The sequence below is a fragment of the Periophthalmus magnuspinnatus genome, chromosome 1, assembly GCF_009829125.3.
Source record: "Periophthalmus magnuspinnatus isolate fPerMag1 chromosome 1, fPerMag1.2.pri, whole genome shotgun sequence".
NCBI lineage: Eukaryota > Metazoa > Chordata > Actinopteri > Gobiiformes > Gobiidae > Periophthalmus > Periophthalmus magnuspinnatus.
Genome location: NC_047126.1, coordinates 4,000,454 through 4,020,780, shown reverse-complemented (window position 1 = coordinate 4,020,780; position 20,327 = coordinate 4,000,454). Strand labels below are relative to the sequence as shown.

General features: G+C 40.4%; 2 protein-coding genes across 6 annotated transcripts in view; one reads left to right on the top strand and one right to left on the bottom strand.

Annotated features, from left to right (window-relative positions):
• Positions 1 to 4,090, top strand: part of ptprdb (protein tyrosine phosphatase receptor type Db) — a 131,458-nt gene extending 127,368 nt beyond the window's left edge. For all 5 annotated transcript variants that reach the window (XM_055223646.1, XM_055223653.1, XM_055223651.1 and 2 more), the window contains one exon: positions 1,201 to 4,090. In XM_055223646.1, the coding sequence (XP_055079621.1) occupies positions 1,201 to 1,269 (69 nt within the window). In that variant the 3' untranslated portion in view covers positions 1,270 to 4,090. The remainder of the gene's footprint in view (positions 1 to 1,200) is intronic.
• A 994-nt stretch (positions 4,091 to 5,084) lies between these two features.
• On the bottom strand, positions 5,085 to 20,152 carry kdm4c (lysine (K)-specific demethylase 4C). Its single transcript, XM_033971230.2, has 22 exons — positions 19,987 to 20,152; positions 18,707 to 18,862; positions 18,438 to 18,613; positions 18,218 to 18,332; positions 17,903 to 18,096; positions 16,697 to 16,746; positions 16,510 to 16,613; positions 16,299 to 16,436; positions 16,027 to 16,220; positions 15,649 to 15,869; positions 13,858 to 15,548; positions 13,647 to 13,758; positions 13,207 to 13,388; positions 12,866 to 13,097; positions 11,473 to 11,549; positions 11,289 to 11,344; positions 11,099 to 11,207; positions 8,303 to 8,497; positions 7,823 to 7,993; positions 6,846 to 6,965; positions 6,202 to 6,294; positions 5,085 to 6,111 (listed from the first exon to the last, which is right to left on the bottom strand). The coding sequence occupies exons 2-22, from the start codon at positions 18,848 to 18,850 to the stop codon at positions 5,944 to 5,946; spliced, it is 4,542 nt and encodes a 1,513-aa protein (XP_033827121.1). The 5' UTR covers positions 18,851 to 18,862; positions 19,987 to 20,152; the 3' UTR covers positions 5,085 to 5,943.
• Between the last annotated feature and the right edge of the window lie 175 nt (positions 20,153 to 20,327).

Genomic DNA, 20,327 nt, shown 5'->3' with positions numbered 1-20,327 from the left:
AGAGCAGAGGAAAACACATAAGCTCTGTCCAAACTTTCACACTATTCACTACTTATGGCTCTATTTACTCCATTTTTAGTAAATGGTCAAAAAGTAATGTACTCAAAATTTCCCAAAATGCACCTTGAAAAGCAGTGGGCATCAGTGGTCAATAGACTGTCCAAAATCGACCACGATGCATTGCAAGAGTTGGAAAAACAACAGCGAACTGCAACAGGTCTTTAACTGGACACAACACGACTGAAAGAAACAGATAGAAGCGCCGGTTTGAGCTCTGATTTTGACTAAAACACTCTTAAATAAACCGTTGCTGTATAAAGTTGCTAGCGTTAGCCGTTTATCTTAGCTTGAGTTGTTAAAAGAGCGAGAATTTCCGCATCTCAAACAAACATTTTTTTAAATCCAGTCTGTTTACGTGAGATCAGCTTGATAAAAATGTGTGTGGTTATTATTCGTCCATAAATAATAGTGCGCCAGTCCAATCTGATCATTATTTAACCTCCAAAATCAAGTTTTATGAGTTTAGCCTTTAGACTTTTTTTCACCCAGACGCCAGAGTCACATGATCTGAAAGTCTGAGCTCATCTGTGTGTCTGAATTGGTCTGTGAGTAGAGTCTGTTAAAGAGTGTAGAGATGTGTAATGAATTAGGGATTAGAGCACATGTGTCAAACTCAAGGCCCGCGGGCAAAATGTGGCCCTCCGCATCATTTTATGTGGCCCTCAACAGGGCAAATTAAAGGTATGACTGTCTTAAAATGTAATTTTACCAGGAGATACACAGCTACACAGACATATTTTTACATCTAGGCAAATGCATATGTAATATTTGTAACTTGAATAAGCAATAAATACAGAAACAGTTAATTTTGCTGAAGTGGCCCTTGGTGAAAATGTGCTTGACACCCGTGGGTTAGAGAATAGGATGGACATTCGGACACAGCCAGGGCCCGTATGAGGAACGAGACACAAGTGAGACACATTAGGGCGGGGCAAACAACAGGACAACAGTAACAACAGGAAGTAAAACTCAGAAATTACAAAATAAAAGGTTTAGGATGGTAAAATAACTCAAAGAAAATGAACACCATGACGTACGGAGTGAAAAGTTGTTGCTTTAGAGGGCGGTTTATGGCTGATCCACGAAAAGAAAACTGTTTTTACTGATTAATTTCAAATCCCGTCCATGTCTTGTGTGCAGGACCAGTACCAGTTCTGCTACAGGGCCAGTCTGGAGTATCTGGGAAGCTTTGATCACTATGCAACATAAAAACCAGTGGCTGTCTCTTATCACATCCCCACCTAGTGCACTTCTCTAAGGTCACTCCTGCCTCATGTAAATGCACTAGGCCGCGATGTGTCTTTGAAGATACCGCCACCACATGCAGAGTGAAGAAGGGACCATCGGCCTATCCCGTACCCAGAAACAGCACTTCTAACTGAGCCATAGCAACTTAAACGACGACGAGGGTGCACTCCTGCGCGCCCTGTGCCCAAAACACACTCCCTCATTTGTCAGCCTGGAGAAGAAACTCCGAATGCTTAATCAAATCTAATTTTTGTGAGCACTGAAATCGCTTTACATTGTTTTGGGGAGTGGAACTGTCACCTTGTCCAACACCAGTGTAGCATCACTAACCTACAACAGAAGCCAACAGAGCGTTTGGCTGTCACAGGGGACGGAGAACGACCAGGAATCCAGCTTAACGGCGGCGGCGTGGACTGAGAGAACTGGGACTTTTGAGCCTCAGAGTTTTGCCAACCGGAGCCTGAACACAGAGCACACAGTATTAAAGACACCAATAGTGTTTTTTCCTATGTTTGGAAACAGACTTTTGTTTCCCGTGAATGAAAAAGAAGATATATGTATTTCTACCATACAGTAATAAAAGACACCAGTTCAACCTTATGCTTCACTATTAGATAAGGGAAATCTGAAAGAGGTTTAAAACGTATACCACAGAGTAAAGCATTAATTTAGTTTTTTAGACAATAATATAGAGATGTGATTATCTTGTTTTTTTAACTGGGTATTATTCATGGCATGTTCCTCCTTTTTAGCTGATTTGGGGGCTTTTGTACAAGACTTTGTCCTCACCGACTATAACCAGACGAGATCATTTTTGTTTGTTGTTGTTGTTTTCTTTAGTTTTCTTCTAATGAAACGAGCTGTAGCGACCTTTTCGTGCGATGAGGTATTGTTCTAAAAGTGTACAATCAAACGTATCGTGTGGAAAGTATTCACAGATCAATTGAAAACAGCACAGTGAAGTGTCACTCTCTCTGTACCCTCCACCTCTCACAAACGAGTCGGCACATTGTGAGGCTGTGATGTCCGAGCCAGATCTACGACGACGACGATGATGATGATGATTCGGTGTCAGGAGAGGGAATAACGAAACAGACCAGAGCACGGCCATAAAACGCTTATAGTGATAAAACAGACGACTACATGTCCAAATACGTTTGATAAACATTTACGAAGCAACAAACTAGTTAAAATGTTTTGGGGGTTTTGAACAAAATCTCACTGGAATGCTCACTTTTGACCTGTCTCTTTCTGTGTGCAATAAGTAGATGTATTATATATTTTTGTGTCAATTCACTAGCTGCAGTTACACGCCGTTACCAGTAGGACGTCTATATAATGTTGTGTCTTTTTTCCAGACACGAGGATGTTTTCATTCAGTCACAGTTTCAAATGTAACGAGAGTTTTATCAGTAATCGGTAATGATGTCACCCTTTTACGAGTCACAGCAACCAACGAATGATCATTCTTCAGCTGCATCTAAGGATTATTTTGATTTTAGATTTCTAGTGCCTTATATTACACGCCTATTTTGATAACATTACTTTAACGTTTTTTGTTTTTTTGTGTGTGTATTTTGTGTATGCCAGTGTGTATGTTTATGACTGAATGTTTGGTATCTTATGTTATGTTTTAATATGTGAAAGAACATTGTCTATTCTGTTTTTGGGCTGTGAATTTATATATACCGGTATAAGGCTTTGTAGCCAAAATATCTACACATTTGACTATAACGTGAAGGTCATCTCAACGCCATCAGCTACTAGTATCCTACGGTCGAGTTTATGAATCCACAGGTCGTCGTTGCCATTTCAAAATTATCTTGACGCTGCACATGGTTGTTGTATTTATTCTTTTTTTTTTTTGAAAACGTAATTGTCGTCCACACTTGGCATTGACTGTGAGCTGGCTCAGTAAAAGTCTCATTAAAGCAGCTATGTAGATCTGGAGCTAAAAGCAGCGCGTGGCAGTAAATACGAAGAGGAAATACGTTTGTCTGTCGTTCAAAAATATGGTTTAATCTTGTGTACATTGAATTCATTTTTGAGAGAAGTTCAGGTGCTACGTCTCCTCATCCACATCGACACACCCCCGTGAACACTGACTCTTTGTGTTGACATCGTTTGAATGCTGGTTTCACTTTGAGATTTGGTCGCACCTGTTACAGACTTGCACTTTCTCTCTTTATACTATGCACTATATTAGCATCTTATTTTGCCCCAAAGGAGTTTTACTTGAACTCGGTACAGTCGGACCCTGATCTGCTCAAGGTTGTGTATATGTAAATACCACAGAGAGTAAGTGAAAAGCATAAATAAATAAATAAATAAATAATATAAATACCTGAACATATGAATGAAATAATATTAAATATTAAATACTAGAGTGATATAATAAAACGATGCACCTGATGCACAGTTTAAGACACAGTTAAGTGCAATACACAGCGTGGGTTTGTCACACCACAAAATGTCTCACAACAAAAGTGTTTTAAATCAGTATTTACCCCCAATGTATTATGTGGATGGATAAAACTGGAGTTTTAAAATGTATAAAAACATATATAAAAAAAATACTGTGTTATTTGGATCGGTTACCTCCAATTGGTCTGTTATTGTCAACTTTTTGTTGTTTTCTGCTTTGAGTCAACAAGTGCTTTTTTATTTTTTCTTATATTGTTCTCAGAGCGTGTGGGAAACAAACAACGGGTCTGTATGGACTTCTGTTCTTGTCGACACAAGTTTCATTTGTTACAAATAAACTCAAGTGAAATACATGAAATACTTTATGTTTTGTTTTGAAACTCAGATCTGGTCACACAGCGTTCATCTTTGGTCAGTGGTTTTTCTGAGTAAGTCCAATAATATCTGTTACATGAATCTGAATCCATCAAAGTGTTTGGCCCAGTGTGTGTTATTCTAATGATCTAGTGCATATTTATCATGTGTTTATTACTTATTTATAATAGATTTTGTGGTTATGATTCCAAATAACACGTTCAAACATAATCACTGTCTCTAAACTCTGCAGTGAAGAATGAACTTGTGACATTTAAATGGAAATAAGTTTAAGTCAAGTCTAAGAATGAAGTGAAAGTGAGTCGTCTGTAATTCTAAAAAACGAGGGAAAGTCAAAGATATTTCTAAAGTGCAACTGCAAGTCTTAAAGCTGCACTGTGTAATGTTTATAGTGGACGCACCAGGCCAAGTTACAGGTCAGATCCATGGAGAGGCGACCCACCTTTAAGAGACAGAGTTTTGCAGGGTTGCACCTGTTAATTGAATAAAAGAGAAGACGAGTTTCCATAAACATTCTAGTCAGAGAACGATCAGATGTTTTTATGCAGACTACTGAACATTTTAATTATCAAACAAGAATCTCCACGTTATGGTTGTAAAAATGTATCTTAAATTATTATGACAGTGTAAAAACATATCCAGCTTCAGTGTATGTGATTATTATCAGTTGTGTCTCAAATGTACGACACATTAAACTGGTGCCTCAGTGCAGACCTGAAAAGGCCCTGAGTCCTGAGTGTAATGGATGACTGCATTATCTGCCCCCGTCTGCAGCGACAGCACAGACTCTGTGCATGGGAGATATTTGACTTAAGTCTTTTTGTGGCAGCCTCTGACACGCAGCAGCTGAAGCCTCACTGTGTCACTGTTTACTGCCAAGTTAACCTGCTCAGTCTGAACCGCTAAGTCGACCCAACAAAGTTCAGAGCTGATGATCGGAAACTGTAGTAAAACAAAACATGTACAACACTCACCGCTTAATAACAAAACATATGTATTTTTCCAATTTGTTTTCTTACAGCAATTAACAATGGAGAAACTATAGCAAGCCAAAAATAAATACAAGTTTTAAATAATTTCAACATGTGTTTCATCTAAAAGAGCAACAGTAGCATTTCACATTGGGAAATGTCTAATGCAGAGGACATGGCTTCCTGCCTGGAGCTTTTCCTGGATTATCATAGAACCAATCTTCTACAAAATAAATGTTTGTTTCAACTTGAACAGCTGATCATTTGTCCGCCTTCTTTTACAATATACAGGAAGAAAGCCTTGGTACTGCACAGACAAGGTCCAGCAAAAGCGTTTGGGAGACTATGTTAAACATGCAGAGGGCGCAGTTAAGATATGAAGAAAATAATAAAAAGAAAGTGCTTAAATACTCAAAATAAAATCAGACCCCCAAAGCTACCAAAGCTAGAAAATTCTAAACTTTAGTTTATGTACACAGAAAACTTCCCCCGACACATTTCCCTGACTGATCTGACAGAGCAAAGCAGTTCAGACTCCACGTCTGTCGCCTGTGCACCTCAGTCCAGCCGACAAATCAAATTTACAAAAAAAGTCCCACTCGATCTCTGCGATAAAATGTCCAAGCACCATGATCATAATTAAACATACAGCAAAATACAGCACACATTCCCTTTAGTGTTGCCCGGCATTCAGTTTACAGGTAAATTCGGTAATGCTGAAAAATGGAGCAGATTCATGATGGTTGATGGTTGTACACACACTCTCACAAACACACTCACACACACACGCACACAAAACAGCCATGACGCTCTGTTTACATCCATGGCTCATTCAGTGCATTTATCAGTCACAGTCTCCATGTGTTCATTTCCCTTTAGGGCTGCGTGGCTCCCAGGAGCTTTTGGCAGTTGTACGGAGGCCTGGCAAAGCCACATAGTCTTTTTGGAAGCGCAAATTTGGAGTTCTTTGACGTTTCCTTTCTCCTTGTGTGGTAAAGAAGGCGTCCTGGAAACGCATGCTGGATGCTGTGGACTAAATAAAACAACAGAAAAAATATATAGGTTTTCTTTTGTCTGATTTTCCAGTAATAAAAAGGCATTGCAAATACAGTTTATTACTTACAAGTCTACGTTTGACTTTTTTGGGCAAGTCCTCCTCTAAAGTGTAGATATCTTCTCTTTTTGCCAGTACCTGAGACCCATCCTCAAACTCCACCTGGACACACTCATAACATTTAGTTCAAACAGTTCAGAATCACTTGTGTTTGAGTCTGTATTGCATTTGGTTGGCTGCGTTTTATATATTTCAATCCATCTTGACAATGGAAAATTCATGTTCTTCTTTTGAATCTGGACCATCTTGAACTGCGTCACTGGTGCATTTGTGCATACCTAATGGTTGACGCCCAGTTGAACTAAATAAAGCTTTAAGTGGAAGCCGCATGACTCTGTGCTTAGTGAATATTTCAGAAAGTTTGAATAATGCAGATCGTCACCTTCTCTTCCTCTGCTTCTTCATTCACTGCATCCATCTGTCCCAACTGGGAGTCTCAAGGCCTCGCTTCTGTTGCCTCTAAACCGCTCTACCTTCCTCTTCCTACTTTTGTTCTTCCTGACGTTTTACTCAAGCACTCACATTCACTTTTCACCTTCTCAAAAATAAACCCAGTGACACTGACATTCCCACTAGTCCTGATTATTCTGAAGTTAAAGCTTAAGTACATCTGAGTTTGTGTAAGTGGGTCAGATGACTCAACGCAGTGGTACCTGGTACATGTAGGAGATGTTTGATCCCAGATATTTAGCGCCGTAGAAAAGTCCATCAGGCCATTTGACTTGAACAGCTTCCCCTACTTCAGGAGGACCCATCTTTACACAATCTCTGCTCTAAAAGTACAAAAACACACAGTTAGACGGAGCGAGGTGACCCACATTTGGCTAGATTCTCTGTGAACTTATCAAACGTCATAAAAACTGTGAACAAACCATGTTTATCATTAAAGGCCCCGTATTACACTATTTTTTGATCTGTTATAAAGTTGTTTCCTCGTCACAAACAGACCTGGAGTTGTGTTGTGTTTCGTTCACACAAGTTTAACACATAAATCCTGCATATTTAGGCTGAGTTCTTCTCTCAAACTGAAAACACTCTTGATTGTCATGTGATAATGAAGTGGTCTACTGTGTTTTTAAACTCCATACACCTTCAGTAGAGATTTGGGTCACTCCAGCCCTAGAATTGCCAGTGAATCTAGTGAACTAAAGGTAAAAAGGAAGCTGTTAAATACCACTACATGACATCACAAGGTGGAACTTTTTGAGCTTTGGAGATGTAGACAAACTTACTCAAGGGTTACTCAAACATGTGAATGAAACAAGACACTACTCTAAGTGTTTTTGAGGAGGTAACAGCATTAGAACATGACTTAAAACTCAGTACGGTAGTGTAGTGTTTAATACTGAAGTAGTAAAAGTAGCAGAAGGTACAGGTAGTAGGCACAGGTCTAAAAACCTGTCTCTACCTTAGGGATGTACAAGAATAAATCAAATAATATCATGATTTCTGTTCACTGAGTGTTTCATGCTGCTCATTTCTTGTCATATCTGCCCTCCTGGTTATAAAAGTACATTTCTGCTGCTCTGTTCATAATTAGACTAATTACAGACTTTTATACACTATGACACCATGACCTGCACCTGGGACCTGACCTGAGCAGTGTGAGAGTAATGAATCTGACGCTCACCACGATGTCTTCTGGGTAGGTGTCATTAGAGAAAGAGCCGTCGTCGAACATGACCTCGTAGAAGGTTTGGGAAGTGATCTGTGTGACTTTAGAGCTGTAGTATCGCAGGTTCTTGTGTTTGGATATAACCATCTGGCCCATAGAGATGGACCCCTGGATCCCCTGCAGTTTCTGAAAGAGACAGAACAGTGATTACGATAGAGTTAGGGCGGTCATTCTTCTCGCACTTTGGTAACCACATCATTATTTCTATCCAAATCCTACATCCACAAACTCCAAAAATGCACAAGTTCATGCTAAAGCTTTGTAAAGTAAACTCCTAAAGACATAAAGAACTCATTTTTATTGGAGTTACTGGACGTGGGGACAAACAAACATTTAGCTTTGTCCTGTTTTGGCCTTAAAAAACTGTATATTTTTATTCATGACACAAAAGTTTGACATAACGGGAACAAATAAAAACACTAAAAAAAGACTTACAGCTGAGGAGCCTTGCATCTGATGTCTGTGGCAGGTGATCGACACCACATACGGCCAATCGTCTGGCTCGATGGAGACACCTGCCGCGTGAGCACAGGTCACATGAAAAGAGGTGGGACATCTTCCATATGAACACTGTACACAAGCTCCAGTCTGCCGCTTCCCCAGACACCTCTTCTGACAGTAGTTACAGTTCTGTACAAGACAAAAAACATGGATTTATTATTACGATGGAACATAATAACGCACGGATTTCATAGTTTCAGGAAAAGAACGAGACCTCAAAACACAGCAATACAAAATGTCCCCTGTTTTATTAGAGGTTTATGGTTATTCCCGTGTTTTCAACCCCATTGACCACTTCTCCTTTCTTTTACGATCTATGCATTGACTCATACGTATATTTTTTACATTATCCTTGGGTTTTCTGCAACAAACAGCCCATCAAGTTCATTTCCTCTGCTGTGGTATCTCCTCTCTCTGGCCCCTGCCCACCACACGAGCCCACCGCTTTCTACCGAGCGGAAAAAATGACGGCATTCTCCCCATTACAAGCCCTCTTTGCCCCGTGTTCTTCTTTCACCCCTCTCGGATTTGCGGTTGTAGTTCTTGTCTTGGTCCTAAACAACTTAAGGAGTAGTAGTAGGCATTGTGCAATTTATAAACTCTAAAAAGATGTGCGCCTGCTTCTGTTTATGGTATGGGCAAAGGAAATGTGCCCAATGCATCATCCTTTAATGTCACCACGGAAACTTTGTCAAACACAACCTTAAAAGCCCCATGTTTAACTATTTTCTGATCTGTTCTAATGTCGTTTCCTCATCACAAACAGACCTGGAGTTGTGTTTTGTTTCATTCACACATGTTTAACACACAAACCCTGCATATTTAGGTCAGTTCTTTTCTCAAATAAAGACACTCTCTTGCCGATCTCTACTGAACTAACGGTAAAATGTTGCTATAAACCACCACTGCATGACATCACAAGGTGGAACAGAGCATTTTAAGCTTTGGAGATGCAGATTAAAAATAAAGATTTAGTAAAAACACAACTCTAGATCTGTTTTTGAGGAGGAAACAACATTATAACATGGCTAAAAGCTTAAATGAATCAGTTTTGTGTAATATAGGACCTTTAATAACCACATTTCATATTTTTTCTGCATTATTTCAGCAAAATCTAAACTTAAATGTGAAGCAGAAAGTTAGTGTTTCATCTAGTGTGTGGATTTTATGTCAATATCGACCCAATCGCCAATGATAAGCTTTTTAATGGACATGTGGTTGGAGTTTTTACGTGAAAAAGATGCTGAAGAAGTTTTTTTAATAAGAAAACAATCAATACAAGCAACGAATCTGGTTATTTTTTGGGCAGATCCCTAGAGCCCGAGGTGCAACAACGCAGCAGTAAATGGACACTTTAAGTAAATATCCATACACAGATGAAAGCACTAATTACACCTCTACACTTCCTTTGCAGTTACACGTCTTCGCTATAGTCTGTGCTCTGCTATTTTGGGGCATTGACTGAAGTGACTAAGTTGGCCTACTTTTCCCAAGTCTCAAACCTCGTGCATTATGGACAGCGGCACTGGCGAACTGACCCGACTGTCTCCACATATTGAGGGCAGCGTGACAAGACGGTGGCAGGTGAAAACCTCAAATAGACTATTGAGCCGGATGTTTATTAATGCAGGTATACGGGCGCCTGGTGGTTATACTTTCACGTTTTGAGCAGGTAGGTGAGAGCCTCTCCCGCTCTCATGCTCGTACCTTCTCACGGCTGTATTTTGGTGGCTGTGTTGAGCCATGCGTTAAGAACATTCCCACGATGAATTATGAATGTGACTGTGTGTTGTGCAAAAGTCAATAATAAATGCACTGGGCTGCTGCGGGGGCAATGGGTCTGATGCAAGCTTTAAAACGCACGTCCCAAAACTGGAATGATGAACAAAATGAGATTACAGGACTCAGGGACACAGAGATATGAACATTAAAAGAAAAAAACGTGGTGTTTCTGTTAACGTGCTGTAAAATTTCAATTATGTTTAATGTTTTAATAAGATGTACAAATGAGTCTTGATCTTTGGTTTCAAGAGATCTTTGGTGGAGAAGAGAAAGAAAATGTGAGAAAATGTTAATGCCTGTGTGAGAAAAGTGTATAAAGTGTGTGGTGAGTGGTGGGTTTTACAGCTGCAAAATATATAGAATAACTAAAAAATAAAGCGGATTTCGCCTATTGCGGGTTATTTTTAGAATGTAAAAAGGGAAAGGATAATGAGAGACCACTGAAAACACAAAAGAAAAAATTATCCATGATCTATATTTTCCTGGTTTACTGTCTGAAGTCTTTGTTGTTATGGAAGAAACTTTTTTTTAGTTCGAATTTCTGGAATGTCATTACCTAAACCTGCCACATAACTGTACATTGTTCCGTTTTTTGCTGAGTTAAAGTCACTTCTTCAGCACTCTCTGCTTTTTGCTGATCTTTCATGGAGGCTGCAGGATTGAGCTAACTATAGTGGCTCTATGTCAGGTCTGTTGAGACACACGGCTCTCATAAGGCGAACACACAACGAAAAAACAGAACAGACGCACACGCACGGACTCCCACCCAGCAAAGCTTAATTATCCAGCTTTGATTGCGGGTATGTTCATCTCACATTGTTAATTAGAACTGTGAACACTTCATTAATTAGAACGAGCCAGTCCTCAAAGACCTGGGGAATTCCTGCACTGCCTCTGTGTGTGTGTGTGTGTGTGTGTGAGAGAGTGTGTGTGTACGTGTCTCCTCACCAGTTTAAAGCGCTGCATTGGGATCCTGCTGGTGTCAATGGGACTCCTCTTGGCTTCGTCACCGAACCGCACCTCTGGCAGAGCTATAGCGCACATCACGTGGGCCCATCTGCGTATAATGGGAGATGCATTAATACCGTGGCGTATTCACTGGACCTCACCTCAGTTACAAACCAAACACTGGTCTTACTTGTCATTTTGGGTTTTCTTTAGAGCCCCGCCTCTGAGATTACAAAGGCAGCATTCCTGAAAAAGCGGAAAAATAAATAAACTATTTCATGTCATTGTGTCCCAGTCAACTTGGAGGTTAGCAAAAGTTTAAAGCAGGGAAAATATTATTCCTGTCATCGGAAAAGTAAAATATTGCTGCTTACTGCTGTAACACATTCTTCGGTACATCGATCACATGACCAGCGTTCACTGATGACATCTGTGGTAACGCCATAGCAACCTAACAAGAATATAAAAGAGAAAATAATGAAAACCCATTTCAGTTTCCATTACAGAATCACAAAATAACACACAATAAATGGAGCAGTGCTAATCCAATAATAATAAAAAAAAGAAGTCTGCTAATTTGTGAACCTTTGCATGTCTGCATCAAAGAGCTGTGTGTACGTGTGTGTGTGTGTACGTGTGTGTACGTGTGTGTGTGTGTAGGGGTGTGTGTGTGTGTGTGTGTCAGCACCAGGCTCTGCTGTGACGTCTCCGCTGTGACACTTACAGTCTACCCTTTGTAACTATCATGGCACAGCTGCCTCCTCTCGGCATAAAGGCAGCCAACCAGCTTTGTTTTGCTAAGTTGGTTTGTATCAATAATACAGCGGAGCAGCTTGCCTCTTTCCAAAAACCACAAAAGCTGGTGGTCACAACAGGATAAAAAGCATACGATTTAAAAAGAAAGACAAATGGGATTTTTTTGGAAAGTTTATAACTTGTATGAGCATTCAAGTGAAAGAGGCTAAACACTCAGAAAGACCAAACTAGAGAAACTTTCTGGGAGAAAACATTTTTATATGATTAAACCAATGTATTTTTCTTCAAATATCCATGACAAAAAGACCGCACTTCACTTCTTTTTCCTCCGCTCAGATTAAATATACAGAGTAGACACAATACTAAGTCTTTGCTTGGCCTCGAAATCAGACTTGTGGCTTTTTTACCGAAGTAAAATGACACTTCTCACCCCAAGACTTCCACCTCCAGTCTTGCTAAGCAGTAAGCATGTGAAAATAGTTAAGCGCAGGAACACACACATACACACTTCACACACACATACACATACGCACACACATGGACACCCTTCTAAAAAACAGACAAAAGTAAGGTCCATATCAGTACCAGAAGTTTGGGGGAATCCACAAAATCTTACAAATTTAACGTTGGGGATTATGTATAAAATGATATGAATAAAACTTGACTTTTTCTACTGACGTCAATAATTTAACTGTGTAAATGTGCCTATGCATATGTGAACAGAACAGACAAGCTCAAGTTTTTATGAGTGTGTGGGCTTTTGGACAGGAAGTTTATGTGGTGAGGACAGAAGATTTGACCCCATTTGAATGATGATGGAAATAAAACACTCCAAACCACAGTTTAGGGAAAACATAGAAGAGGTAAGGCATGAGTCAGTGTTCAAACCCTCTGACCCTCGCAAAAATGCTCAAACATACCAGGGCTGGAGTGACACTAACACTGTGCATTTTTCTCTGGTAAAGAAGAAAATGTCAGAATAGATGTGCGGATGTGTCTGTGTTTACATACTTGCATGAACTTGTAGACAACAGCCTTGGCAATTTAGTAAGAGGGAGGTGCCATCCTCCTGCAGCAGAGGGTTTGTGGGAGTTGGAGGAGAGTTTTGTTCCCGAAAAGAAAAGCAGATCTCTGGAATTAAAGGTTTGCTCCGTGTAGGACCTTTAGTGAAGTGGGTGGGACTGGAAGGTGAGGACATGTTCTCAAATCCTGGGGACCTGAACTCCTCTGCTTTGTCTTCAGCCTTTCAAAGTTGAAAAATATATATATATTTTTTTTTAACCACAACTGTAAATGCTGACAACAAATGGAATAAGATATGACATGAACATCAGTTGGTTACACTTCTTTACCTGATCATAAGGCATGAAGAGCGCACACACAGCACAGTATGGCTGCATCGTGGCAATAAACGCATTGTACTCCTTTTCTGCAGAAAAGCAGCTCTTCTTATTCTGCCAGAGGTGGAGGAGGGGCTTTGCCCAGGCCTCCATTTCCCGTTCCTCTTCTTCTGCCAGACTTGCTTCAGGTGGTTCTAAATGAGGTGAATTATTATGTCTTCAGCCTGTATTGCGTTTCAATGCATATTTACGACACTAGCTTTTACATAATGATCCATGACCATGTATCAGTGCGACTTTTAACTAAGGTCATTAGAATAACTCATCATTAATGACTGTATTTAATATTTTTGCTGGTAATAGTTTTAACATGTTAAACATGTGACCTCTGGAAGAGCCAAAGCAACTATGCTAGAAGTAAAGCATATAGTTCTGCACTCTGCACCGCTCACCTTCATCACTGACAGTCTGCTGTTTGACAGCCGTCGGTACAGCCCGTGCAGTGGGCTTCCTGAGTGGGTGACGCCAGCTCTTAGCCGTCCTCCTGATGGATAGTGCAGCATACTGAAATGAGACATACAAGCAGATATTACAGAGCCTAAAATAGGCATGTGACTCAGACGTAAGATATGATATTTAATTGTGTTTAAACACTAAACAAACCTTTCCAAGTCCCAGAGCAGAATCACCACCCTCACTGTTCCTAGGATCATTGTCATCCTCTTCATCAAATGAATCACTACTGCTCTTGGCACTGTACTGCTTCTCTTCCTCCTCTCCATCTGACTCCACATCATCCAAATCGGATGTCCCATCTTGTTCTGGTTCTCTCTTTCTTTCTCTCCTCAACTCTGGGAAATGTGGAAGAGCTTCCATTTCATCAGACTCTCCGCTCAGAAGCTCATAATCTTCAGTGGGGTCAAGAGGCTCCACAGCGTTGAGCAGAGAAGTGGGCTGCAGCTGTGCCCAGGTAAAAGCCCCACTCTCCCCCTCCTGGCTGTTTGACCCGCACAGCTGCAGATCGTCAGAGTCTGACACCTGTTTGCACTGAGGTTCAGTCCACATGGTGTAAGAAAGAGACTCGTGGGCAAAGTCTGATGTGAGCTCAGGATTGACCATTGCAGAACTTTGAGAATCAAAGTTTGACCAGAGGTTGGTGCAGGGTTTTGGCACTGTGGAAGGCGAACAGTGTGAAGAAGAGTGCATCACCGAGTGATTTTGTGTGCACAAGGGAGCAAAGTGGTCTGTACTAATATCACTGTGTGCAATCTCATTTGAATCCGAAATGCTCGTTACTGCATCATCTACTTCTGAGAATGCAGAGAGCTTCAGATGGTCATTACATGAGATAGACTGTTGTTCTATTTGGAGATTTGACGTTTGGACAGGGGCTCCAGTGATAGCTCTGCTGTGTCCAGGAAAAACACTGTCATTGGAAGTTAGTTTGTGCATTGTAACTGTGGTTAAATCGGTTCTATTGTCCTTTGACAACACGTCTTTACTACAATGAGAATCCTGATGATTTACAGGCACTGATTCTGAGAGGTGCAGGTTTATTGGAGCTTGCTGCACGCCTTGTGACGATGAGGAGTCAGACGGCGCTTCAGGCTGCAGCACAGGCGCACTTTGGTGAGTGTACAATCTACATTTCTGGTCATGAGTTGGCCCCTCGTCAGCAGGGGTAAGAGATGGCATCTCTTGGGTCAATACAGGCGGCAAAGGGCAGGTTCCAAGCTGATCTGCTGGCTCAGGGTTTAGATGTGGCATATCCACTGCATTCATATGTAGCAGAGGAGGTAGAAGGTTCTTCTCAGTGTTGCTGTCTTTTAAAATGCTGCTGTGATCTGAAGGGGACATCAAGTCACAAAGTGTGCCTCCCTCTGCTGGCTCTCGTTTCTTATAAAGTGCTTCAGTGTTTGTGCTGATATGTTGTGGGTCTATGTCCATTTTGTGTGATTCTACATAGTTTCTACAATTCCCAGGGACTGTCTTTGGTGACTGACTCAGACAACTCCAGGTCTGAGCTGCAGAAACACTCAGACATGTTTCAGTCTGAGACACATTTGAGTGGACAGCTGTGCTGTAGGCGTCGCCTTTTGGGGAGGGAGTCCTGGTGGGACAGTCCTGAGATGTAGAGAGGTCTGGTAGTTGAGAAGAGCAAGACTCAGGACAGTGAGTATTACCTACAAGAGTCCGTTCTACATGTCCTGAGGAGTGTTGTGAATCACTACTAGTGTCTGTCTCATTTGTGTCATTCTTGGTCATGGTCACAGAGGCTTTAGGGAAAAGGTTTGAAAAGCCCAGATCACTCTCCACTCGATTTACTTTGACCACACACATTTGTCTGCAAGCATCTGCAGAAAAAAAACAAAAAAAAAACAATGATGATGATCAACATGATTTATACTAATAAGCATAATCATATAAAACTCAAACAATCAATGATGGACTCACCAGAAAATTCTATGGAGTTTGGGATCAATTTTCGTTTTGTGTCTACTTGTCTATTTTGTTTTTTCTTGGCGTTGGGTAGTCCTGCTTTCGGCCTCCACACTTTGGGCCCTAGTGGACCTGCGGTGCCCTTCTTCTTGCAGTTGGACACTTCTGAGCATTTGTCCAGCCCAACAGGCTCCTCTGTGGTTCTCAGACGCTTAGACCCCATGCGGGACGGAGTACTGCCATGACCAAAGAGGACAGAGTTAAGTACATAACTAATAAAACTCAAATTAAACTAGACTCTTTGAATTTTAATCAGTGTTGTATTGAAATTATATATAGTATGAAGGAAAACCTGTAATAGAATACCATTATTTATAATACTAATTATTATACCCTTTATTGGTTGGCTTATTCTTGCGCCGTCTTTGGAGCCAGCTCTGGAGTTCAGGTGTTGTACGAGGAGTGGCCATGGTGTGATCAAGTGGCACAGAATCTTTACCTAACATCCAGCTGGCGTAACGATCAGGCTGAAAGCGCTTCACAAAAGGCTCCATGGAGATCTTAACCATGTCCTTGCTACATGTACACTATAAATGAGAATCAGAGGAAATATAATGAACAAACAAGCATGTTGTAGTGAGTGAAAACTTATAAAAGACTTGTACCTGTGTCGCCACTTTCCCATAATCTATCCAACGAACTGTAGCAAAATTAGTGGATTCTGCACAGTTGAAGCCATGATTGAAGCCAGCGTGGTAGCCGTAAGGAAACGTGATCATAAACTCTCCAGCTTCTTGAGTTATCTGAACGAATAAAATCCAGACAAATAAAAATATGTCAAGAGATTATATGAATAACTGAAAAGTTAAACCTTACCTTATCAAAGGGAATACCATACTTCTTGAGTATGGAGGGAGAAATTAAAGTCATTTTGTGCCGAAGAAAAGCTTCACAGCCCTTGAAGCTATTGGGGAAAAAGCCTGACAAAGAAAAAAATAGGACTAATAAAGCATCACCTCATAACAATTCAATGCAATTCAATACAGATTAGCAATTATTCTACCTGTGGCCAAGCGCTCAAGTCTCTTTCCATGCTCGGGGGGTATAGCATACCTGTTCAAACAGCAAAAGTCATCTGATTAATGTGAGGCAATTTTCTTACTACTGACAATGGAAATATTTCTTTTGCTCATCCTCTTGTCTCTGTAAATGCCGAGTCATATCAGCAAGAAAGTGTGTTAAAATATTCCATTTTTGTTTAGTGCTCATGGATAAAACCTGTAGTTGATTCAATGCTGCCATCAAGTGGTAAACTGATATAAAATGAATTTGAGAATTAAAGGAGTTTCAGGTAGCATCATGAATAGGATATGCTAAATATCTCTTTTCAAATAATTTCACTAATATTGTTTGTGTGGTTGTGTCACTTGGTTCAATACATTTTTTAAGATTTATAAAAAGAAGGGGGAAAACCCAGAGAGCATAGAATTGCCAGCTGTGAGACAAGGCATCCTATTTGACTAGTGACATCTGCCTAGGGCTCTTTTTGCATTTCTATCATCATTTCAGCTGTCAGCTTAACACAACAGAGGGAGACAGGGCGTGAGGTAAGGCAGAGATGACAGCATACGGCGGTCTGAGGGGGCTGGGTGCTGAAAACACATGAGAATAGTGCATCTTTAAGATGATGCCCTCCTGGGAAAATGTCAAAATAGCATGGAAATCACTACACTGTGTGCACAAGGAGCAAGTGTCTCCCACTGTCTGTGCATGACACTGTTCCCTGTGGAAATGTAGGGCTCCCGGCTCTAATGAGCACAGGTACCTGAGGACAAGATGATTAGGACAGTGTATGCAAGACAAACAGGTGAAGAAATAATAAAAACAGTCAATCCGCATCAACTTGCATTTTCACCCACTTATACTCCGAGGTATCCCCAGTAAACAAACTACAAGATATGTTTGGGTCTTTATAACTGATAGGTCTACATCCTCTATCAGTAAAAGTGGTGTGGAGGTTTGGAGGATTTTGTTCACAGCCCAGCCCCAAAGTACACCTTCTCTTTGCTCATATGAAAATTAAACTGCCTGTAAATTATATGCCTATTTACCAGTGTCTACACAAAGAAAAAGAGAATAAAACCAGAGATATAATGAATGAATTTGGAATGAATTTTCTTTCCATTCAAAACATTTGATCAGTAGTCCTTTAAAAATAGACCTATTCTAATAGCAGCTGTCTTAAATTTGTTGTATGTAGCAGATTTACCAAGACTTGGGTTCTCCAAAGTGTAGGTAGTTGATACTGTACAGGTCCATGTCTTCAGTGTGCCATGAGAATGAAGTTTTCCACATCCCAAAATACAGGTATGGAGTATTAACACCCTGGATGGATACACCACAGTCTTCCTCTATCACATCCAAGATGGAGTTTAAGTGGCCAATGTTCCACTCCTCTACATCCTGGGACATAGCAAAACAATAATTCAAGATTTGGTCTGCCAGATAAATGCATCATTATTATGTACATTATAATGAGCATAAAATGAGTGCATGAATCAAAAGAGTAAACAAAAGTCCCCACCTCATCATAAAGGCTGCCACCGACATCAGCACCATATATAGGTGAGACAAATGTGAGGTTCTTCCAGTACTTTCTCTCAAGATCTTCATAATTTAAGTAGCGTGGGGTGCAGTACCTGTACACATTTTAAGACATCTACTATAAACCATGGTCATATATTTACTTTAATCTTTAGGTAGCATTTTAGTGCTCTGTTATCAATTGCTAATCCTATACTCACATGTCACTATTCGCTAATCTCCGAAACTCTTGTACACTTAGTGGCTTCTTCTGGATATTATACTGAGTAAACAGCCCTGACTGGCCTGCTACCATCTGCTGGATGGGGGCATCAATCATTAAGTCATCTATATCATCATATGTGCGTCGAGGTTTCCATCCTTTTGGTGGTATAACCTAAAAAATTATGAGGTAATAATAAAGTTGTAACATGTTTTATATACAAAGCAAACATCAAATGCCGATATAGTTTTTCTTTGTTGGGCTGACCTTTGCCAAACCTGCTCGATGGGCTCCTTGGGACTCCATGTACACCAAATACTGATTGAAGTCTTTGAATTCCTCCATGGTTGGCCTGAAGGTCATAATTTTGCAGGTGGGGTTTGCAGGGGTGCATACCTCTGCCCCCGCCATCCTGCTGCTTTCCTGTAAAGAGAAAAGAAACCAAATATTATTAAGTGTCATAAATGTACCAAATCAACATGTCAAATAATTTGAGTGCAAAAGGTTTGGACAGTTACTCGTGTGTTACTTCATGGGACTGTATTATACACATTCACCACTAGATGGAAGTAGAAGTTCAAATTATTATTCCTTCGGACGCCAGGCAGCAACCTTCCAGCTTTTTGTCCCATCCGATCCACAGTAACGATCTCAAGTTAGACTTTGCAGAGCAATTGAACAATGGAACAGGTTCCTGAGGCTCTGGTTGTTTTGTGAAACCAGGTTTTCATTTTACCACATCCCTTTATAAATACATGCATTATGAAAGCAGGACATAGTTATAACATTTTAGCAAATGCTATCTATATTCACGTTTTAAAGTTTCTTTTTCATCAAGAGTTGCTTTGTATATACAAAAAAAAACAAAAGAGGTAAAAATGCAAAGTTTCTACTATTTAGGCAAAACGTTCAATGGAAACACAAAACGCGTCTGGTCAACTTATTTTTCAAGACTTATTTATGTTATTTTAGTCGGCTCATTTAGATAAATCCTTGTTGTTCAGCAGATTAGCTAGCACAACTAGCCTACGTTTTGTTATGATGCCAAGCAATGGCTGCACAAATAGCACTGGCCGCTAGCTCCAGCCGTGATCTGCTTTATTTTATGGACTGAGTAATGTTTAGATAAAGCGATTTAATGATAAGGTTTACACTGTAGCTTCAGATGACCAGACTCGACAAGTGCCAATTAAAACAAATATTGAGTGAGTTGAGGTGTAGCTCCTCCACAGAGCTGCTGTTAAATGTCCCTCGCGGTGTCCGCTGCACAGGCCCGAGCTGCTCTGAGCTCTGAGATTCACTCTGTCTATATTCATCATACACAGGATTAACTATTTTTAACCATTCAGGACACGTGTATTCATAGATTATAATCATGTATTTGACTATGTGAAGTGCACTGTGTGGAACATAAACCAATGAGGCTGGCAGGGCCAGTTAGCTTTTTAAGATTTAGACTTCTCCTGACAACAAAGTAAATAATACACCAAATAAAAGCCAAAACTAACAGAACCAGGTTAGTGTAACCTGAAAAACTGTAGTTTTACCTTCTTGTGGAAAATGCCCTATTGTTGTTGATCCCTTCCTTGTTCGTACAGCTGATTCGCATGACAGTTCTGTCTGTTGCTAGTAAAGCTGCAGCTAGTGCAGAGAATTAGCCCCGCGTCTCCTGATCTACAGCTCATCTGGATCCGGCTGTGCGCGTCAGACCAACGCTCACTCCAGCGTTTACTTCATCCAGAAACTGTTAGATCTGCAACTTCTCCAGAGAAACTATGCAATTAATGGGACAAATTTATGCTAAGTAGATTCTTATTGTAACTAAAAGGTATGTGAAATATTTCCACTGTGACCTAAAACAAAGAGTTAATAACATTTCCTTCTAATA